This window comes from Idiotropiscis lumnitzeri, chromosome 8 (assembly GCF_059441095.1).
Source record: "Idiotropiscis lumnitzeri isolate Australia: NSW breed Sydney's pygmy pipehorse chromosome 8, RoL_Ilum_1.0, whole genome shotgun sequence".
Lineage (NCBI taxonomy): Eukaryota > Metazoa > Chordata > Actinopteri > Syngnathiformes > Syngnathidae > Idiotropiscis > Idiotropiscis lumnitzeri.
Genome location: NC_142398.1, coordinates 22,156,054 through 22,180,084, shown reverse-complemented (window position 1 = coordinate 22,180,084; position 24,031 = coordinate 22,156,054). Strand labels below are relative to the sequence as shown.

The window sequence follows — 24,031 nt, the reverse complement described above, 5'->3', positions numbered from 1 at the left end:
AAAATTCACATTTTAAAGCGTTAAATTTATAATCGAGAGATCTACTCCTGTGGAAGGCTCAGGCCATGTCAGCGGGAGGTTTGGGAAATCTAGACTGGTTCAAGAGAGACATCTACAGGACAGCGGTTGACATGGTTATTTGTAATGGGCTTGGACGCAACAAAATGTTTTTCCAAGAGCTCAACACAAACATCTAACGATTTTATTTCTCAAATATTTCTACCTCCTCCCACGTTGCTGCTCTGTAGATATGAGATGGTTAAAGGATGTTTATTCTCCCTTGATTGCAGTGTACACACTGAATGGTGAGCTCGGGTGGGCGGGGCCTTGCCAACACACCTGTCACTTGTTACAATACGCTGCTATTTAGGGGCAGCTGCTGTGCGTTGCCGCCAGCCAGCGAGTTGTATTGTTTGCTTCCATGCGTGCGCTTTGTTTGCTCACTTCTTGCAATACTTGATTATGCTGTTAGGTCCATGTACCCTGCTTGTGTTTTTCATTCCTGTTTTTTTCCTTCTGCCACTGTATGTAGATTTTATTCCATAAATAAGTGGGTTAATGTGCCGTTTTCTTTTTTCTATTTTTTTTTCATTATTTTGCTTTCTTTTTCTTTTATTTTTAAAAAGTTGTGTAACGTGAGGGTTTGTTGATGCAACACTTCATAACATGGAGAGAGGGATGGACACGTAATTCTTCTTAAGCAACACTTTTTACTCATTACTACACAACAGCTTCCAACATACACTTCCTGACACCTGACTTTAACTAACCAATCAGGAACTCGCAAACTTAAGACAGCTGCACGGGAATGAGAATAAGAGATTAAACACATTAACTCAGCTCACAAAGAGAATATACACGTGTAAATAATTCTGCAAATATAAAAGTAATTATATTTTGACAAATTAACTTAAATATTCATAAACTTTGAATATTTCTCCGTATAAGTTATTACTAACAATTGAACCTTTTATTTTGCCGAACTTTTGCCTTGAGGTATATTCGTCTTTATCCTCACAAAGTGTGCGTGCTCCTTTTCTTCATTCTTCTGAATAAATAATAAATCTGTGTACATAAATTTGGATTGAATCTGCACTTACACAGCATTGCCGAAATTGTTACAATCACGCATCTCTTCAATTATGTACTATCAGAGGTTGTTGGCCATTCTACATATATCCAGCTTCATTGTTGTCATCTTTCACATAAACAGAACTCACGCAAGCTCCCTACAATAAATACACATGTTTTCCCCCCTTTATTGGGTCAATATGTGTCTTGACCCAATAAAGGTCAAGAAGCACTGCGTTCGCACAAGTGGTTGCAGGCGTGAGCTTCCCAAATAAATAAAGGAACAAAAACACAAGATAACACATTTAATCTTTTTTGGGCAATGCAAGATACAATGTAAACATGTACAAGATACAAAAAAAGGCAAAGGACTTGTCCAAGTGAAATGATAGATTAAGAAAATGGCCTTTCCAAAAGGATTGCTCTAGTGCAGAATGTTTCCAATCACAAGGGAGCCACCGTTTTATTTTGAGTCCTCGTCACAAGGGTTCCAAGATTCTCACAAGACAGATCGTCGTTTTGTTTTTTTTGTCACCTGATGACTCACGACTGGATGATCCATTGACATTTACAAATACATTTTGACTTCAGCCAAAGTTTAAGGCATTTCCAAGTAATTGTTTATGACTACAAAACGAGAATACAAAAGCACCGAATGAGTCCAACACAATTGGTGGGTGGTCGTCGATGTGTTCGTTTGCATGGTAGGTCAGGTTTATCCGAATTTATAAACAAGTTGCATGTCATCACTAAGTTTCTCACTTCTCGCACCAAAATAGAGGTCAAAGGTCATCACAGGTTCCTTGAAATGCAAGAATACGCTGTGCTTTGCTCATCAACCTTTATTACACCGTTATTATAACTGGAGAGTGCAAATGTGCAGCCAGGCTAATTTCTCGACACGGCGCGCTTCCTGCCGCACATCTCTTGCTGATGGCCGCAGGGACGAAAAGATTTCACATTGACATGAATTTGGCAAGCTGGAGGTATTTTTAACGGTAAAATGCTTGATTATTTGACATTTACATCTCTCCATTTCTTTTTTTTTTTCACAAACCACTTTTCTGTACCACCTTGTTGACCTAAATCCTACTCTTAAAGCTCCACTTGACTGCAATCTTCCAATCTTTACGTCACACCTTCCGTCATACAAACATTCTTCTCCCAACCGCGTCTTCATCGTTCGGCACCAGGCTTAAAAGCTTTGACCGTCAAAAGAGAACGATACAAAATTCCGGTAAACCAGAGAGTGGCGAGCCAAATTGTCAAGTCGACCACATCGTCCGATAACGGTTTGCTTTTTTGGGGCTTCGTCCCCGAGCGTGTCATCCATTTTGAATAAAAACGAAAGACGAGGAAACGGGCGTAACGCCCATCAGGGAATATATCGGGGAATATTTTGGGGTAAACACGTTTAGTCTATGAAATGTCACAGAGGTCGGAAACATTGGTGTGATTTGTAGAAATGCAACATGACCAAAAAGTTTCTGTTTGAAATCAGGCGGCAGTCTGAGCAAAAAGTGTCTTGGATAAATCGTGTGAAAATGATGCGGTTAAAGATAACGTGAGAGGTAGCGGTAAGGTGATCATGAAAAATATTTTAAATTCCAAATGTTTTAGGACCAAGACTTTACTCCCAAAGTGGAATTCACCGACAGGAATTGGGAATATTTTACAAATTAAGATTTATTTGTCCTCGGCACACTCAACAAAAAGAAATTTCAAATGTTCAACTTGTAATGGCGAAAAGGTGATTTTGTGTGTGTGTGCGTGTGTGTGTTCCGTTTTTGCAGCCAGCTCTTTCACAATATCTAATGTCGTTCGGACGGTTTGGCATCAAAACCCGTAAATGTCAATGGAGCCATCCATGAAGGTGGCGAAAAAGCGCTCAGGGACAGCGGGGGGAGTGAACGTGAACGAGACAAATATGGAAATTGCATTGAGGCACAAAGGTGACATCTCAGAGTCGAGACTCCGGTGCCACGACTCGCCATCTGTGAAGACGACTCAGATGGAAACATGAGCTGGCGCCTTTCGGTCCATTGCTAGTTCTCAGGAAGGACAAGCAAAAATATTGATGTCAAATCCACCAAAGTACAAGAATATAAGATGTCACAAACAATTGCTTTGGTCCAATGAGCATGGATTTTTTTTTGTTGTCTGTTTCATGAGAATTTTATGTTCGTTCCTGTCGACAAATAACTGTACAGATATGACATACTTGAAATCATCGGAAAAGCAAATAAAAGGTTATTGGCAGGGAATACACCCAATATGTAACATGAAATCGCTTTCATCCTTTTTTTTCTTGGCCTGCCGTCATTCTCCGCCATGACACATTACTATTGCACATTTTCTCTCGGGCTGATAAACTACAATAGCATGAAACAATTCCCTTGCAATCAGCCAAGTAAATTCAGCTTAATTAAAAAAAAAAAAAGAAAAAAAACATGATGTATTGTATAATACTCGCTTGGGCAAAAGTTTAAAAGCGTGACACACATTTACATAATGCCTGGGTCTTATTCTGCTGCCTTATGGCAAGAGAGGATCCGTTTTGAATCGCTGGTCCATGACTGACTTCTTTTCCCCGTCCATTATTAGTAACGCTTCCATGCCGCAATACAATCATTTGGGTTGCTGTGCAAACATTTTGAAGCTTTTTGTTTATTTTTTTCCTCCCCAATTCATATGCATCTTATTTCAATGTGGATAATGAAGTTGATTGTCTACCCGATTAAGGTATGAAACTCTTCACAATAAATAGAGACCTCAATCAGGCATTATGTAAAATACAACAGAAGTGAAGGAAGTGCCCGTGGTTTGTTGAAGTTGCAGTACACAGCATGAGGGTTGAAAAAATATTCTTTAAAATATAATAATCATAATAATTTGACATTCAATTGTACTGTTTTGTTTAGTTGTTTTTTGTTGTTGTTTTTTGGGGGTTTTTTTGGGACTCACTGACCAGCAGTGCATTTTTCATTGCACTGAGGTAGACTGGTAATTGGTCGACAAAATAAATAATAAAAGCCTTTGCAGAACCTTTCTTAGCCACAGGAGGTCTCTGTGTCACAATTGTACTGCATCTGGGAAAGTACATTTGTTGTCACAAAGCGAATCTTGTGTTAGAGGAGAGAAATAAGAATACATAATTACAAATCCTTACGACTAGGCTGAGTGTTCACTGCGTCTTCGAATTAATGCCCAGTAAAAACTTGTTTTAAAGTGCACTAATCAACAAAACAGAACCACTTCATTCCTCATTTTTGTAATTGTGCAGTCACATTTAAATTAAAATCCAACATAAAGTTCTGCCAAAAGAGATTATTGTGATCGAGCAGATAACGTACCTCTTTTTTTTTTAAATACTGTCCAGCAGAAAAATAATCATAAAGCTTGCACTGTTCATTAGAAAATATTTCAGCAGTCTTGAACATCAGCCATTTGAGCTGTAAAAACTCTTAAATGTAAAGAGTTTGAACATCGGATTCCCTGTGTTTTCTATTATTTAAATATGTATGTATATATTAGTGCTGTCAAGCAATTACATTTTTTAACTCATCGCAAAAAAAAGAAAATTCTTAATTACGGTTAATCACAAAATCACCAAAAATGAAGTATATTTTAATAGCACTCTTTGATCCTTGAATACGATCTAAAAAAAGTCTTCTTTCCAGGCATTTTTCTTTGAAAGAATTTTCCAAACTCAAGCACCATTCTCCCGGAAGTGTTGGTTTGCAAGGCCCAGTGGTAAGATGAGCACAATGTTTTGTTCTGAGATGATGTGGTAAAGATGGACAGCTAATATGGTACAGCATTTGAATTTGGCTTTGGAAAGGATGCAAATTAGTTTTGAAATAAATAAAACTGAGTTAAAAAAAAAAGATGAAAAAAAAAGCTAGTGGAATGCTTGATTCATTTCCGACTTCGCAGACTCCAATTTGTGTATAAAATTGTGAATTGTGTTTGAAGTTTCGCCTTCCTGTTCCTGAAGGTAAAATGTCAAGAGCTCACTGAAAATGAAAGTGTGTGCACTTTCGGAAAGTCATGTCAACGGTCAAATAGATTTGTTGACGCTCTCGGTTTATGGTTGGCGGTATTTGCTTCTATCGCTGACGACTGCACATTCTACTTTTATTATCAAGCTGTTCCAGGTTTTCAGTTTTTTTTTGTTTTTTTTTACAATAGATGTTTTATTCCATGTACTTTGCGGATAACTTTTGATTACTCGAACCATAAATACCGACAATGTACCATGCTCACATTTTGGGCGAAAGGTTCAAAGAGCTTTTCCTTTTAGAACATAAACTTTGGGCCGGTAAGAGATGTCACAAGAGAGCCGAAATCATTATCTAAAGAAGACGGCATCAACCCAAAACATGAAAACACAAACACAAAAATAACACAAACAAAGATTTCTCTTAGCTTGATTAGCGGAACTTGAAATGATATTCTCAGCCAATCACGTGTCGGTCTTCCACATGAGCCTCAACGAATCCAAAAGTGCGATTTCAACTAATCGGTGGTGTTCAAAGATATATGGCACATTTCAAATATTTGGTTGGTGTAACAGTTTTCCATCCACCATTTTAATACTTTCATTCAGCTGAAAATTCAAAAGGCACTTATCAATGCAAATATAGAAAAATCATTTTCTAAACATCTTTTAAATGTTTTAAGGTGGTCCTTGTAAATTTGACCAAGCCTTTGCTTTCTCTCCCGGGGAAAAATACTGGACACTCCTCTCTGTCTGACTTTGTGCAGTCTTCTCTCAAAGAGGCCAAATTGAAGGACGTATTGCTTGCGGGAGACTGCGGGTGACATTCTTAAGGGATGATGTCACCCAGCCACACATGGAAATGAAAAGGCGTTTGTCAAGTGGGACTTTTATTTCTTGCGCTCAAGGTAGTTGGACGGGACCCAGCCTTTGCGGGGAAGCAGGCTGTCCTGGACCTGGCAGTACCACCAACCATTTGGATTTCGCTCCAACACCTCCAGACAGGTGCCCTCCGTGAAGCCCATGGTCTCTTCGTCGCCACGGTAATCGGCGATGGACACGTACACGTCCCTGCCGAGGTTATTTTTGATCACTTGGCTCTTCTCCATGGGTTTGGGGCGGACCGTGGACACGGGCAGACCGTTGCGTTGGCCAAATCTGCCGAGGGGATCCTGGACGTTACTGGAGCTGAATGCGCTCACCGAACGCTCGGCGGGTCTCGTCTGACTTTCCACAACCACGTGCGGCCGCACCGTGCTGAAGGAGGCGTTGCGGTGGACGCCGAGTGTGGCCGAACCGGAGCCGTAGCGATCGCTCCGGCCAAGCGAGTCATTTCGTCTCAGCGATCCCGTCATGTAATGCGTATCCTTGGCTGGCTGCGTTGACGTCACAAATACGGACTGCGGCCTGACTGCCACTTGGCGCACGCCGTTCCTCATGCGCACGCTTCCGTTTACCATCCCGGACGGCTTTGTGAAGCCGCCGGGAGGCTTGGACGGAATCGGCGGGGTGTTCCTTCTCAAGCCTTGATGCTGCTGGCTCAGTCCCTGAAGATTGACGTTATTGAGATCCATGACGTGCTTTTGGCTTTTCTCCAGGCTATTGGACTTAGTACTACCGTGTCCATCTGATTGTCGCCTCGCAGCGTCACCCGCCCGCTTGACTGGTTCCAGAAAGTACGACGGCGCCCAACCCTCCTCGGAACCCCAGCGCACGTACCACCAGCCACTCTCTTGCTTCTCCTGAACCTCCACCTCCACCCCGGCCGGAAAGCTGATCTCAGATTCTTGGACTTTCTTGTAGGCATCCACGGATCGGTAGAGAGCGGATACCTCGACGTCGGAGTCGCCGTAACTACCTTTGGAGTAAACGGATGAGAGATCGGACGTACTGCGCGAACACATGGATTCCTCGGACGATATGACGGAGGCCGTTTCCGAGTCTTCTCCTCGAGAAGGCTTGTGTGCGTGTCGTACGTGACTTGTGGTCTTCAATTGGCGTCTCAGGGAGCTGATGTCCATCCTCTCTGGACTCTGAGGCTCTGATTTGGTCAGGAGAGGTTTGGGTCTGACGGAAGGCTTCGGTCTAGTCGACGGACTCTGACCTATTCGCCGCTGCACTTCCTGGCTGACGCCGGCACTTTTCTTGGCGCCTCGATTCAGTTCGTCTGATGACGAATGGGGACTGTTCTCGCGGGACCGGAAGTGGATGTCGATGTGTCTACCGAGAGTCTGGCTCCTTCGATTCATCTCTGGGGTCGCGGTTTTTGTGGGGTGACCCGGCAACGGCGACGATCCAGAGGGTTTGCGTGGAACTGTCGACGAATGGTACATCCTTGGAGAGTTGGGCTCGCTGGACACTTCTGCGGATTTTCCATCCGTCGCACCACCAGAGTGAAAGCCGTCATTTTCATAGATGCACTCCTCTTTAGCAACTTCTTCCACGGATCGAAACGAGGCCCTTCGATGGGTGAAAACTGGTGATTTTTTGCAGACCGGAGGGGAAGCTTTACTTGAGGGCGGGGAACTGTGATACTTGACATTAGTGATCTTCACGTCCAGGGAATGTTCCTCTTTGAGAGAATCTGGATCCGATTCCCCTTCGCAGCCCACCGCGGGAACATCATATTCTGGCTCCTCATACGCAGATTGTTTCACTGAGTTTGTTACTTTCGGAGTGGATGTGGTCGGAGGGGGAGGAGCCTCCTCGGAATCGTGTTTTTTCACAGGTGGGGCCGGGGGCGGCACTTTGGGCCGAGTCAGGGTGCTGCTTCGACGATTGAGGTTGGGCTTCTTGCGTTTGTCGATGTAGGAGCATGGTGCCCAACCCTCCATCTCGCCAATCTGCACATACCACCAACCTCCGGGGTTCTTCTCTATGACCTACACAACAATAAGTTAACGTGAAAAAAAAAGTTATTTCATTACACGTACCAAGAATGTACCAAACCGTGTCCCAAGAATCGCATCACTTCAGTCAACGAGACTTGAGACTTATACACGAACGCATTTATCAGCCAAAGACAGCTTGGCTCAATTTATGTAATCATCTTTTAAGGCATCTGCTGTGAAATGCCCTGTAAAAAAAATTGTATTGTATTGTATGAGTCTCACGATTTTTGTCTGAACACAAAAACCACAAAGGTGGCATTGCCATTGGTTCAACTATTCGGCTCCAGCGGTGGAACGTTCAGCAGTCATGCGTAATCAGTGAGCACCGGCTGAATCATTTCGGTGATGTGTGTTGAGTTGAGGGCTTCTCACATCAGCCTTTTGTCCTCCGCGGAAGCTGATGCCATCAGAAATGGAGGACTGGAAATCTGCGATTGTGTAATACTCTGCTTCGACAGCAGGGGGCTCTGGTGGCTTAGGCAACGGCAACCCCTTTAAAGAGAAGAACGCAAACTTGTCATTGGCAGAGATAATCACATTTGATCTTGTATGATAATGCATTCAGAGTGAATAAAAGAAACCCCCAAAAAAGACAAGCTCTTTCTGTCCATTCATTTTCTACCACATATCTTGTCTATGAAAATTGCACACCAAAAAGCCCAAACCCAAATTGGAACCCGGACTGTGAGACAAACGCGGTAGCTCAAAAAAAACTTGCTAAAATTCCAATGTGTAAAATAAAATAGTTTGTGAAATGTCTTACCAAATTGGTGTCTCTTCTTGGAGGAGGTTTTTGTCTCAGATTTGGAGACCCTTAAAAAAAAAAAAGCGAAAATCATTAAAATGACTCCAATTCCGCGTTTTGTCGGCAAAGACACAGCACCCAATAAAAAAAAAGAAAAAAACCTCACCGATTTCAACTCGGTGAGGCGCGACTCTGGCAACGGCCGGGGAACTTGGTTCGCCTCTCACTTTGGCTTCGTTTCGGGCGGAGCTTGCTGCTGCGATTCCCAGACAAGGACTGTTAGTATCGCGGCCTGCACTCAACCTCCTGCCAGTCTCAGCGTTGATCTCTGAGCTAAAGGGCATGGGCAAGCTGATCTCGCTCTTGGAGATGTGGCGCTCGGGCGTGGTGCTCCCCTCGCCGTCGGTCTGGATGTCCTTTTCGCTGACTGATTTCTTTTGTAAAAGACTGCTGATCTCCATGATGTTGCCAATGATTTCCACGGGACCTGAAAGCGTCTTTTTACGAGGGGAGAAGTCGTCTTTTAACTTTTTCAAGTAGGAGGCGGGGGCCCATCCTTCTTTCCCTAAATATCTGAGGGATAAAAGGGCGAGCTTTAGTGTCAGTAAAAAGGACCACATACTTTGCACGGTGGCACTCACCTGATGTACCACCAGCCTTCGAGATTCTTCTGAATGACCTCGACGGTGACCCCTTTCTCAAAGCTGACTTCATCCTTCCCTTGACTGCTGTACGGCTGTATCGTTAAATATTTCTCCTCTGAAGGCGAACCGGTGTTGAAGGTTGTTGGAGAAAGGAAAAGGAGAACGTGAAATCAAATTTAGTATTTAGCAGTCATTCATCGCTTAGGTAAGGAAAATTAAAATTCCTGTTTTTTTTTTCTATAATCAACATCATGTTATATAACACGTTGCAATCTTCTCACTTGTCGTGAACAAAGATTTATCCCACAGTCCCTTTCCCAGTAATCACTGGTGTATCTGGTACCTTTTTTATTTTTAACCACGTTTTTCATTTATTGGCGAGCAGTCGAATGTTGCGTATTTGTATTTCGTACTTGATGGTGAAAGCAGGCAGCAGAGGAAGAGGCAAGAGTAGGAGAGATTGGACTTCCAGGAAGCGAGATGATTGGTGGACGGCACGTTGGGATTTTTACTGTGGATAATGAATTACATGGTAGGCAGCGGGCAAACAGCCGTTGAATATGCGATGCGATGACTTGAGTGATAAATATCAGCAATGCAAAGAGTGATGTAAAAAATGAAGCACCGAATGAGTTAGAGGAGCCTTTATATTTATATTTTTTTTGTTGTTTTTTTTCTGAGATGGCTGATGGAAGGAGATTTCTCGAGGAAATAGGAGTCAAGTCTCAAGGGTGTTTTTCTTGGGTAAGGAATGTAAAATAGAAGCGTTTGAAATTCCTCACCTTTATGTTTACTTCCATGCAGTCAAGTTCAATAATGTGGAGAAGATTAGACTCTGGCCATGAAGCTGGGTTCTCAAAGAAAAGCAACCAGATGAGAATAATGCAGAGCGAGGGAGGAACTGCAGGTGGATGTCCAATAAGAAATGAGAGCTGCTGCGCAAATCTTCAAAGTCATTCAAAGTCAATTTTGCTTTATGGAGTGAGAATGCACTGTCGTTGCGTTTTAGCGCATGGCAGTTCCTCATTTGCTCCTCCGATAGTGAGCTTGACAGGCAATGATTCCGCAAAACCAAATGAGCATTTTGAGGCTCATCAAAACATGATGACAGAGCTTCATTGGACTGAACACAAAAGCAGGCGGAGACTTGCGCCGCACCACCTAGCTAGCAACAAACGTCAGCTAGCTACTGGTACGGCTAGCCATGTAGCGGAGTCACTTCTAAATCAGTCGTCATCTGTAAGCTCGACTTCTGACAAAAATTGCTGAATAGGGTGACCAGATTTTCAGTTAAAAAATGTAATCGTTAGTCAATCGGGTGACCGGTGCTTGTGTCATGCTAAATGCTATCGTGGGTGAATGCTCAACAGCGCTAAACAAAAATGCACTCAACATTATGTCATTTTTGTTTTGATGTTTTGTTTTTGGGGGGCGGTTTGTCCCGGCAGCTATTGGGAGCTGGCTGTGACATTTATTTATTTATTTATTACATTGGAACTTTGGAAATGGGCCGCCAGAAAAGATCAGCTTGCCGGATGCGGCTTGCGGCCTCTTCTTTGTCCAGATGTGTTGTAAATCTTCACGTTCCTCCATGAGGTCGGTGGTTTGGGGGGAAAAAAATGAGCACGGGTGCTCATCTGAGAACTACACCAACATTTTTATGTGCACCCCTGATGATTATAGTGTTTGCTTTGTATTGTTTTGTAAAAACTCTTGCTTCAAGTCCATGAGATCAACCTGCAAAAAATGCTCCTTAAAATTGGAATTTCGTTCCTCAAAGGAAGTAAGTGATTAGCAAAACTGCTCAGCAAAAAAAGAAATAAAATAAAATTATTATTCGAGCCTTGCAGTATGTGCCACTCAAGAAATATATTAAACACTGCCGCGTCACTTTATGGGTGAATTTCTTTTCTTTTCTCAAAATATCCCTTTAAAGCAATCACCATGAATATAAAAGTAATCTGCTACTTGATGAAGATACGGACAAAACGCCACAAATGTGGTCGTCCATACTGAGCGACAAACAAGCCGAGCGGGTGCTCGGAGGGATTCTATAAATCTGATTAGGGACCTGCTGTCAGTAACGGCGCCGTGATAAAACAAAGCGGCCTGCCAAACGCAGACAAGGGTTGCTCTCATTGCACCTTGGGACCTTGACCATACAACAAGGTCACTTGCACATCAGTTGCAAATCAACACGCCGATAAAAGTCACAGCTTTCTGCCCTCGCTGTGTGGCAAAGAAAATGAGGTGGGAGCTGCGCTCTTGTTTTGTTGTCAAGGTTTAAATATCTTGTCCTCGTTGCGGAATGAAATCTGTCTTGTATTTAAAGTATTACGTAGCGGGGAAAGTATTTGCGTGTGTCGGGTCAGCCGGGTCCGAAAATTCACCTCTGCTCTGTTGACGGTTCACAATACCCCCAAGTGTCCATCGACGATCAAGCCTCTTCAGATGCGCCTTGCGTCTTTTAGTCACTGATGAGGATGAGGATGATGATGAGCAAATAAAAAGGATGGGTAAGGAAAAAACAAACAAAAAAAAAACAAGAGAGGTGTTGTTAGTAGAGGTCAAATTGATCCAAGTCAGATGTATTTCAAATGCAAATTAACAAGCGCCAGCCAATCATGAGGTCAGCAACAGAAATGTGCCGTTGACATTTCCCCGTTCAATGCCATTTCAGCATGGTGGGGCTCCTCTCATTGAAAAGGCCGCATCCCACCTTGTTTCCCACTCAAATCCCTTTCACAGCTTCAATTTGGCTGCTTTGGACAGGATAATTGTTGTAACTGGTGAGAGGACATATTGGCTACAAATAATTTGCCACTCAGCGTGATCGATCAGCCATACAAAGCGTTGATCGGTGACGTACCAAGCCACAAAAATCACAAATCGGCACAATTCTTTATCGGCTCCATGGGTCACGATTGTTTCTCAATTTTCCAATCACCAAGATGCTTCAGATTATCTTATTACAGCTACATGAAGAATTATGACGAGAATCGTTCTGTGAATAACAACAGAATAATTGTAGATTTGGACACCAAAAATGTTTGCAAGATCATGTAATGACAAAATAGGAACACATCCGTCACAACTTCGTTTCAGAGCAAGAAGGCGCGTAGGACGCAGAGAAAACTTCATCCCGGCAGTCAGACTAAACATTAAGAAGAAGGTTCCACCCAAAAAAATTCTGCCTCCCGGGAGTTGAAAAGCATTTGCAAATCATTTTGGTGGAGATCTGGAGCCGTTTCATTCTGATGCAACTGGAGTAGTTTGCCAGTTTCCTGATGTGCAATCGGAGGCGCGGCTGTGATTGCACATTAGCATTTGGTGATCTTGCTCTCAGCCGCGAGTTAAAATGTGAAATTGTGAAATAATGTCCCACATGGCTCACGATGCAAAGCTCACTCAGCGTGCTGCGTTTGTTTCTTTGCACATACCCTCTCCTGTCCTGGAGGTGCCTAAATCCAAATCGTCTCGGGTTCCGCTTTGGGAGTCAAGGTATGTGGCGGGCACCCAGCCCTGCTCCTCTGCTGTGCTGACAAACCACCAACCTGGAAAGAGACGGAAGAACTAAATATTGGCATCAAACTGTGGACGGAGGGAGCATTAATTACAAATCATTCATCATAAGCGTGATTTTGTTGTTTTTTTTTCTTCTGTATGAGCCACCATTGGAGGAATGCCGTCCATCCATCCATATCCAGAAACAGGTTACCGGTAGAGGGTGACACGGGAATCCATTTTCACCCCCGTCCCATGCCACTCCCACAGAAAAAAAAAATATGCCAGTTGACAGAAAATGTCCGAAGGGAAGCCCCACGAGGGAAGATTTCAGCTTCTAACTAGGACAGAAACTCGCCAGTCTTGGATGTTGTTCCTCGAGGACCGCTGTCCTGTTCATCATCTCTCGCGGCCATAACACACCTGTTTCAAATGATCGTTATCTTGCTTGTGCAGACCTTGCTGATTATCTGATCAAAAGGATGGCCGAGTGGTCTAAGGCGCCGCGTTCAGGACCCAGTCTCCCCAGGAGGCCTGGGTTCGAATCTCGAATTTCCCCATTGTGGGACTAATAAAGGCAATATTATTATTATTATTATTATTAAAACAGGCAGGACGCCGGCCCTCGAGGGAAACAATCGCAATATTTTATTTTAATTCACATATTTGCCTCGTGGAGTGGCAACGTTCAGTCACTCATTGAACAATTAACCCATTTTTCACCAAAATTCATGTGAACATGTCTAAAAATAACTTTTTGAAAATGTGTTAACCATAGCCTGACAATATCAGAACGAAACGGACAAGATTTAAGAAGCATCGCCTCATTGTAATATATGCGCATTTTAACGCTTTGTCAAAAGACGCTGAAAGTTCTCACCTGTTGGCAGAGTGAAACGACGCAGCAGCCGTATTGCGTCTGAATAATTTCAGGATCAACAAGCCGATAATATATCACGACAAGGACGGAGGAATAACAACACCCGGAGGAACAAAAAACTTTAATCCAAAGCAACAAAGACATGAAAGAGAATCGTTACGTCATCTCTCACGTGATCTTGACCACAAAACACGTACATATGAATGTAAACAATATTTCTGATTGGTTCCCGGCGGAAGATCGTCCAACAAGGCACGGGTGGATTCATCCCGTGAGCTGATTTGTTACGGATCATCGAAGCCTCACCGAGCAAATAAAATGTTTGTTCAGGTTTGAATCTCACGTTGCTTTTTATCCTTTTTGATGTTATTGTTTAAAGCGAAAGCTAAGTGCTTCTTCTTCGCGTCCAACTTTGGCGACCATTAGAAAAAAAAACTAAGCCAACCAGTATAAGAAGTTAGACAATGTTGGATGAAGATCGGCACTGCTAAATCTCTCAGTCGCAAAAGGGTGGAAGTCGCTCTGCGGGTCGGGAACGAGATCCCGCCTCAAGTGGAAGGGTTCAAGTATCTTGTTCACGAGTGAGGGTACGATGGAGCATGAAATCGACAGCCAGATGCGACGGCTCCCTCCGTTTATCGCTCTTTTGGAGTGAAAGAGCAGAGCCAAAAGGCGACGATCTCGATTTACCGGTCGATCTATGTTTCGACCATCACGGATACAAGCGGCCAAAATGATTTTCCTCCTCCCTTAGAGATAGGGTGAGGAGCTCGGCCATCCGAGTCGAGCCGCTGCTCCTGCGCGTTGGGAGGAGCCGCATGAGGTGGCTCGGGGATCTGATTAGGACGCCTCCCTTGTGAGGTGTTTGGGGCACGTCCCACCAGCAGGAGGCGCCGAGGACGACCCAGGATACGCCGGAGAGACAAAGTCTCCCGGTTGGGCCCGGGAAGGCCTGCGGATCCCTCCGGAAGAGCTGGAAGACGTGGCTGGGGAGCGGCAAGTCCGGGCTGCCCCCGAACGCGACCCGAACACGGATAGATAACGGATGGATGGATGGACAACATGAATGACCAAGTACTGCCAAACTAGCTGGCGCAAACAAAGACGCAAACTATACGACTACTTCCAAGCATCCTCAACATTAAAAGACGCAACAGCACACGCACCAACGTAACGTTGAAGTCAGCGTACTCACCACTTTCGCTTTTCTCAATCACGTCCACCGTCTCACCGGCCTTGAGGTTGATCTCCGAGTTCTCCTGTCTCTCGTAGTTGGCCACGGCCACGTACTGCTCCAGAACCATCGGCTCCAAGCTGTCAACTCCTGAGTGGAAGAAAAACGCCGTCAACCGCTTGCTTGCTTTGCCCGTCCGCGAACGCCCGCTGCTTCCGACTGCATTCCTGCCTCTGCGCACGCGGTACGCTGCCATCCGCCCACCCCGGCACGCTGTCGTCGCGTTTCCCTCGTGGCCGAGCGCAAAATGAGTTGTCGATCGGACCGCATAGTTGCAAACATTCGGCCATATGGCTGACGCGACCTCCGGCCGACTGCGAAGAGCGAAGGCGCATCAGAACGCGATCAAAACAACAAGAGCAAACCCAGCAAGGTGATTTTTAAAAGTTGCATCTGGCACCTGAAGTGGAAGTACGACCTCAAACCAACTTAAGATGGACACTCAAATAAAAAAGAGCAAATGAAAGGGACTCGCAAAACGGTTTGAGGGGAACACTGGCCAGGGAATAGAAAATCAACAGTGTGGCTGAGAGGAAAGGCCTCCCCTCTCCGGCAATCGGGAGCCGGTCCCGGACAGGGAGGGGGGCAAACACACCAATCGTGTTCGTCGACATGTTGGCCTTAAATAGAAACACATGAGAGGACTGCGGGGAAAAAAAAGAAGAAAAACTTTCTTCTTTTCTGTTTTAGACTTTTCTTCCATCTCAGTTTTATTTTTTTACATTTTCACTATATATATATATATATATATATATATATATATATATATTAGAAAAAAAATCTTAATTTATTTCAACTAAAGAAAAACATCTTCACGGTTATGGAAAGCACTATACCTGAAATAAATATGTCCAGTACACTATTGTATGAGCAGCCTAAGAAAAAAGTCCCTGGACATGCCGGCGACAAAGAAAATGAGAAAATCACATTTTCCTTGCAGACATTTCTTCGTTTTTTCAAACTGTTCAACTCAGCGTGCGCTTCAATGATTAACGATAAAGACTGATTTTCATTCTGTCGACCATAAAAATGGAGGAAACAGGCAGAGAATACCAATAAGGCCTTCTGTCCTTAATCAACATCAAGTAGACAAAAAAAGATGGAGGGGGTATACGATGAAATACAAGAGCTCCAAGCGCTGGGGAATCCAACACAACAGAGACCAAAATTCACTTGACATTTTGTTACGTTTGATATTTTGTGATGGGCGATGCGACCTGGGGAACATTCTTTTTTTCCGCCGTACTGCAATAAAGTGTAGTTGCACATCCTCTCCAGTAGGTGGCGGTGGCGCTCTCCTTGCCTCTTGAGTATTAACTCTCCAGTGTGCGTTTGTTTTGCAATGAAAATGCTATTATTTATAATTGCGGCAGAGAATGGGTGGTCGGGTGTGGGCGCAAATTTATTTTTTTTCTTGCTTGGGGGGTAAAATAAAATAATTGAGAAGCACTGACATATAGAGGACCATTTGTGGCGGCGGAGTTCACTGATTTGAGCACTTCAGTTTTTCATGTGACCCTTTTGGCAATTTAATTTTTGCAGGAGTGGCCAACATTTTTGGAGGACTCACTGCATAGGCGTGTTTAATTTTAGCAGATGGTCGAAAGGAGAAGCTGATGACAGCGCATGTTGATCGGATGTCTTGAGAAGTGTGAAAGAAAAAGAAAACAAAATCTAAAAGTGGGATGCAGCCGACAGGGCAAACTGACAAACACAGTCAAGCATGCGTTCGAGAGTCAGTACGTTCACATGCGTACATTAGTGCAGGTAGTCTCATTCTTCAATTTTTATTCGATTTCGCTCCTGGATTCGTTTCAAATACACGACAGTAACTGAAATTCTTTGATGGGGAAGTATCCACACTTTCCGGTTGTCACAGATGCTTTTTTTTCTGCCATTCATGCACTTTTAAGGATTTGAGTCCTGAGCCTCCATTGTTGGTCAGTCATCTTAAAATGCAAGCAGAATTATCTCGTGTGAAAATTTTATTTTAAGCAAAAATAACTTAGCAAAGCAAAATGAGCAAATTTCGGTTCAATTTAAGAAATTATATGTTCCTAAAAATGTCACTATTTTGCAGTGTAAGTCCTCTTTTCTTGTACTTGTAATAGTATTCAACATTCAAGGAAGATCTTGCGCTTGAGACTGGATAATATGCAAGGAAAACCATGCAACTAAAATAAAATCGAAGCGTGTTCAGATCACATTTGCAAAAATGTTGATGTATTTTTTACAAAAAAAATAAAATAAATAAATCTGTCAATTTCAATCCGACTGGGGACGTTTTATGCATTTGGATCAAATGCGCATTAAATGCCGACTTGCGTCATGTCATGCAAACGAACTGATCCGACAAAGACACACAAAAGCTACCTGACGCCTCTTTCCTTGGGCTGTCGGTAATGCCGTACATCCATACTGCAGATGTAAAAGAGAACGGAAAAAAAGCAGAGAAACATTATTCAGTCAGACAGAAAGAAAATGGACACAGACAGAATGGTAAAGAAAAAGATAAGCATATCGATCAAAACAAAAAAAGGAGCGGTTCCTACATCCACTGCTTTAAATGAACTTGTGAGGGCATCGCCGACATAACGACGGCGAACGCTGACATTGTGACCCAAAACTTGACGAACAACGCTCCCATTCTTAGCCATTGTTGCTCAGGCTCAAATGATATAATTCCATCTCTGCTCATGAATTTGATTCATCTTCAATTTATTTCCCTTTTCTTGGACTTTAAGCAAGCTGTTAGTCACTTCTGAAGTAATTCCCTGGAATTCTCCACTGCCTCATTTTTCTTTTTCTTTTTTTTTCCGAAAATAACTTTAAAGCCCCCATGCAGGAATTTAAATGCCATGGACAAAAGATTTGGTACAGCATACCTAAAGGTTGCTTTTCAAAGGTTACGTTGACATGGACAATTTCTTTTTTTTTTTTAATCCAATCAGAGTTCAACCTTTAAATGTGCATTTCCCCAAATCTGGCCGTATCCTTGAGACCAAGAGAACAAGCTCAGGTGCTAAGCAAGATTTAGCTCTCCAATGTAGCAATCACCTCACAGGGTTTGCTCGAGACGTTTTTATAAGGCTTTCGACTTATGTGACGGGAGCTCTCTGGAGCTTTTCAGATTTGCACAGGAAGCGGGGCGGATCATTTTCTTTTTTGCTCACCAATTCTCATGTGTTGATTTGTGAAAAAAATCAAACTCTCTAATAATCTATTGAATCAATATCTCTGCTTATATTTACTACTTAGGGATTAAACCAGAGTCCATTATTTGAGGATTTACAGCAATCAGGTTGGCTGAAAACGTGTTTTTCATTTGTCGGTGGACTGAGACTAAAATAGTAAGCTCTGCCGATTCCCTCCTCACGATCTAGCGGAGCTTCTAGACTAGAGCTTTCGTTTCATGTCGGCTCCAGTGGGGGGGGTTTCGAGCGGGTCTCAGGTCACCCACTCAATAAAGCCCAAGGATGTTTATTGGTTTGCAATATGTGATTGATATGAACAGTACTTTGCGATCTGGACCTCGATGCTCACCAACAGCGCATATTATACGGGTGAACACGCATGCAAGCTTCATTTTTTTATTTTTTTTTCAAGTTAGGGCGAGAATGCCATTAAACTGGGGAGATGTTTTTTTTTTTTAATTAAAGTCCTTCAAACATACACACACACGCACATAAATAAATAAATTTAAAAAAACAATTTTTTTTTAACACTGTTAAAAATGACGGTACCATATTAGGTGCGCATCCTTAGCACATCATCTCAGAACAAGAACACTTCAGACACGAGGTGACAAAAGAACGTGACAAACCAAGCTTACCTCCCAGATAAGAGGCTGAGATTGGGGGAAAAAAAAACCAAAAAAAAAAACAGCTTAAGCTCCAAAAGCAGGCAGGCCAATCTGTGGCTTTTGTCGTCACAAAAAACAGAATCCAGATTCTTTTTGGCCTGGGGCGGGGATTTTTCATGCTGACCTCATTTTTACTTGCCTATTATATGAGTGCATTTGTTCAACCCACTCAAGTATCCCTCGAAAAACTCCTCTAAGGGCTGCATTTTCATGACAAGCGCAAGTCTCGTGCATTGAGCAGCGTGACGTGACGTTACATCTTGTTTTGGTCAGTTCTTAGAGCATGCAAACGGCTGTGTTTAAATAAGGGCAGTTTGCGCCGTTGTGGGTGTAAACGCAGCAGACTTGATTCATTCCTGATCAAAGTATCTCTTTTCATTCTCTTTAAATCGGACTCAATGACAGTCTTGCACGGAGATGTTTGTGTGCGGAAAAGGTTGCAGCGATCCGCGCGGAACGACAGAATCGTCTCTATTTTGGACTGGTGTGCCGAAAACGTAAGCCGGTTACAGAATCAGCTGTTGATAACTTTTGGCGACATATATATCATGCATAAATATGTCCGCTGACCTCATCGATGTAAATTGCTTCCAATCATGTCTCAACCCAACACACCCAACGTCCCCCTTCAGAGCTGTGTCATTTCTAAAATATAATTATGGCAATAAGAACAAGAAAGTTAGTCATGGGCTGTCGATGCGTTAGTTTAGACCGACTGTTAGCCAACAAATTGTGGGATGCATAAGACGCAAGCGCGATATGTCGTAAACGGACGGACATTTCCGACAGCATTTCTGCATGTGCCGTCTACGGAAATAAGAGCCCGAAATCTTGACCCACAGACTCACGACCAGCCAAGATCACCGGGCCAGTAAAATGTCCTCAAGTGGCAGAATATAATAATTGTTAGCCTTAGCGTCATGCTGTGAGGAAAAAAAAAAAAAGAAATTTAATTTGGTAAGAGTTGCAAATGTCCCATATTTTTAAATAAGCACATTCAGAAATCGTACATGCCATTTAACATGATTCATTGTGGAAGTGATGCCGATTCCGGTATAAATTATATAAAAAACAGATTGCACTGTGGCAACAGATGAAAAAAGGTCTAATCGTGAAAATAGACAGCATATATTTTGCCCCACTAAATTGGTGTAAAAAAAAAAAAAGGAATCACTGCTTGTATAATAATAATAATAATAATAATAATAATAATTTGTGTAAAGTAGCAGTTCGGTCCAATTTTTCACCAAAATTGGGTCATTTTTGACACAGCAGTCTTCAGAATGTACATCACAGATTTTAGTGTCAATCTCATCAGCTAAGAGCGGTACGCAGTGTTGGTCGATCAAAAGATATTTAGAACCTGAATGGAACCAGAAACAGAAGACAATCCTGACGCACATCAAGTAGACCAAAAACAAAAACACAAACCCAGTATCTCACGGTAGCCTAAATAAAAAAATAATAATAATTGGAAAAAAAACTCTAATGGCCTCCTAGATTGAATTCATATGAGTGATTCTTAAATCTTAAGGTGAAATTTTCATCCCAAGTAAAAACAAAAATGAGACATGGAAGAGAATGGTGAAGAAAAGCAGGTGACTTACCCGACTTGCGCTTGGAGCCATAGTCCCTGATGGAGAAGCAACACAAAAGCGACATGGTTAGACGCCGCTCGCTCAACAACAAGACGAGCACTCGCCTGATTGTGACATCCCGATAAACACCCGTCACTAAGTTTGCATGAAGTCTCGATCCCGCAAATGTTGAGGGAACACGGAGGGAGGGACGAACCACTTTCGCCACCCGCCTGGACTGTTCGCAACATCCACAATTAGTCATGCAACGCCACAGCGGCTCCGCCAGCTTCTTCCTTCTCTTCTGTCAAAGAAGACAAGCGTCCTCCACATAAGAAAGGAGGAAGATCCTTTTAAAATGCCTTGCTTAATGGCAGTTAATGCGATTAGCGCACATGGAGAAGCGACAGACGCAAATGTGTGCCTTTTGCTGCCTGCCTACTGCTTCGTCAACGCTAACTTTTGGACTCGGGCAGCATAATTGAGTTAAGAGATGGAGGAAGCCGGCTTCTATTTATAGAAGTAAAGACCCTGCGATCCGTCTTGTCACTCCACATATACTGGGAGTTCATCAGATGACATCGGCCGCAAATTCTATATCGCCAAAACCTCTTAAGTCACAATTTGGTGAATATCCGTTTTTCAAAAATTTGTCACGTGTAGGTGTTATTTTTGCAAATTATTGGCCAATGGGAAATGTTGAAAATAATTTGCACTCTTTGATAATGCAAAGTTAATGGTTGAACAAACATCCAGTTTTTGGGATCTCCTGAAGAGAGACAATTTTGAAGGTGCAAGGATTCAGCCCGACGACAGGGTTGAACATTTTTGGGAAATTTGGGTGAATCGTACTTTAAAGTGATGAGCTAACGTTTAGTAGATGGATTAAGTCAATCCATAAGTACAGCAAGTAAGTAAATTGTATATGCAATATTATGTATACCGGATTTTCCGGACTATGAGACGCATCTGTATATAAGCCGAAACAGATTGCTAAAGCAGTGCCTTTTAACACGACAACGACTTTGCTCATTAAAACAGAACAGATCCAAGAGAAAAAAAATTGGGCGTATTTTCTGAACTATAGAGCGCCCCTAGTGGTGAAAGAAAAATCCACCGAAAAGCCGCACCGTTGTATCAGCCGCATGGTTCGACGACTCTGCACTGTTTTACACCGCGTGCCGTGACGGTCACAAAAAGCGAGCCCGCTGTCTTCAAATGCCAAAGTCCAAGTCCGAAACGTCTGTGTACTGATAAATTTGGTTCTGACGTTCCGCAGTTATATCAAACCAATCGCTAAAACAGCACTCTGTGGGTTCATCCACCTTTACTTTGCTCTTCAAACTGGCATTATGTGATTTAGTTTTAGTTTTAGTTTTTTTGCTTCCTACGGGTACGCTGGCTTCCTGACACCTCATAAAAAGTCCACGTTCAATTCATTGACGAATCAAAATCGAGTCGAAGTGAATGTGAACATGCGTAATGCTGTTTATTTTGGACTATTCGCGCCCTGGTTTTGCCTGATCGCCATCTGCCTCCAAACATCACCCGATGATTTAATGTATGTGTGGAGCAGAAGAATAGCCCCTTTCTAGTGACCTCTCCTCCCATCGCTGTGAGCTCGCAACAAGAATATGCTCCATTGTCAGAGAAGCGGGACAAATAGGGATCAGGACGTGACCCCTTGCCTCACTCCATCCATCTCAAGCCACAGCGGACATGTGATGTCAAACTGATACAGTGGTTCACTGATGGGAAAAAAAAAAGAGAAGTGACATCTACAGCTTTTGCAAGGTGCGCAGAAATAGATGAGACGAGGAGATGAAGGCAAGCCATGTCCGATTTACTCCCCACGCAAAAGTGACTTTTCAACTTCCTCCCCTGCCGTCTTTGTCCACATTCTTGGTGAATGTCGCCCCCTTGTGGGCCACCACAACACTGAGGTAGATTTGAAAGCTCTGTTGCGACTGACATGATACTCTGCATATGATGACAGTTTCTCAAGATATCAAGCCTACTTTTTTTTTTTTTCGTCCGGTAATCTGCTGTTGTGCACAGCACACTTCAAAGTGTTGTGATGTCATGCATCATTAAAATTGTAGCACCACGCCACCAGCCAGGTTGGTCTGGCATCTTTACTACAGCTAGTCAGCATAGAAAGCATGTGCACAAGGACTGTCGTCACAAAGAAACTGTGCAAGATCTTTTTTTTGTATTTATTATTATTATTAATTTAATTTAAGATTGGCCTAAGGAAGAAAATTCAGAGTGACTGTCTTTTCGTTTTTAACATGGTATGCTTTGAGAAGCATCTGCAAGGCAGGGCACAAATTACAGGTAAACTTTATGTATACTAATAAAAATATACTGTAAAAAAAAAAAAAGATTAATTGCTTTGATTGCTTATTTTTAATGTCCTTTATTTTAATTGATATTCAGCAACGAAATAGGCCCATTTTTTTTAGATGGGTCAATCAGGTGAGCGCACTCGCAGACAAACATACGCTCACAAACGCCTCCCACTGGCCTCCAACTCCGCTGACCACACGCTTTCAAGTGTTGCTGGACACTCCTCGTATGTTGTGCTACAGTCTCTCAAGCGAGTGCCATTGATCCCTCCCCGGCAGGGGGGATGAAACGGCTTATCCATTAAGGTTGAGTCGGTCTGTCGCCTCGCTGCTACTTACAGCAGATGGAGAGCAACAGACAGATGAAGAATGAGGAAGATGAAGGGAGGAGACAAGGAGAGATTTCAGAGACATAACGCTAAGAAGAAGATGAGGATGGAAGACAAATGTGACTGACGCTTTCATTTGTCCTCGCTAAATATGTCCCATTTAAGATAATGATTATTAAATACACTATTATAATATGTACAACTTGTTAAAATTGTATTCATTTTACATTGTCTCATACAACACTTTGTAAATTTGAGTTCAAAAGTGGATGAAGTGTTTTGGTAACCTCACCTCGTGAGAGAAAATAAATACATTTAATTTGAAAGGAAATTGAACAAAAGCTGTCATGATGTGTATTTGTTGTTTTTGATTTCGTATTTCGTTTCATGTTTTTCCTTGTTTAGCGTTTGTCTCGTCCGCTGATCGTGTTCACCTGTGCTTGTGGTCTCACTCCCGAGTGTGAACCAATCAGCTCCGTCCTGGTGCTCCTCGTTGTCTCGTTACTGTCTTTGTATTTAGTTCCCTGGTGCGTTCACTTCTTGTTGGTCCATTGTCTGTGTCAGTTGTCCTGTTCAGTCATCTCTGTCAGTGTCCAGGTCCGCATCCTTCCTGCCGGTCTCGTCATGTCGTTGTTTTTGTTGCTTCCAGTTGTTTTGTACTTTTATGATCTTTTTTTTTTTAATCAGTTCCTCTTAAGTTTCCCCTGCCTCGCTTCCCTGCGTTTGGGTCGTCCTCTACCTCCACCTCAACGTGACAGAGGCATTGCGACAAAATGGCTTTGACACACCACAATGTTTAGAAAATCAGACATTGACGAGGTTTATTCATTTATTTGTTTTCAAGTTCGGCGGGCCGGATTGAAACGTTTAACGGGCCGCATGTGGCCCCCGGGCCATAGTTTGCCCACGCCTGATTTAGATATTACAACAGTTCTATTGTAATGTA

The 24,031-nt window shown here is 42.9% G+C and overlaps 1 protein-coding gene across 4 annotated transcripts in view; it reads right to left on the bottom strand.

The window, feature by feature from the left end:
- Positions 1-5,111: 5,111 nt before the first annotated feature.
- Positions 5,112-24,031, bottom strand: part of sh3pxd2aa (SH3 and PX domains 2Aa) — a 36,840-nt gene continuing 17,920 nt past the window's right edge. For 2 of the 4 annotated variants that reach the window (XM_088302585.1, XM_088302588.1), the window contains 10 exons: positions 20,439-20,464; positions 17,343-17,387; positions 14,931-15,059; positions 12,792-12,905; positions 11,742-11,825; positions 9,349-9,466; positions 8,874-9,280; positions 8,726-8,775; positions 8,335-8,454; positions 5,112-7,953 (listed from right to left, as the gene is read on the bottom strand). In XM_088302585.1, coding sequence (XP_088158711.1) covers positions 5,962-7,953; positions 8,335-8,454; positions 8,726-8,775; positions 8,874-9,280; positions 9,349-9,466; positions 11,742-11,825; positions 12,792-12,905; positions 14,931-15,059; positions 17,343-17,387; positions 20,439-20,464 — 3,085 coding nt within the window. In that variant the 3' untranslated portion in view covers positions 5,112-5,961. The remainder of the gene's footprint in view (positions 7,954-8,334; positions 8,455-8,725; positions 8,776-8,873; positions 9,281-9,348; positions 9,467-11,741; positions 11,826-12,791; positions 12,906-14,930; positions 15,060-17,342; positions 17,388-20,438; positions 20,465-24,031) is intronic. The other 2 variants (XM_088302587.1, XM_088302586.1) reach the window with 2 other exon arrangements.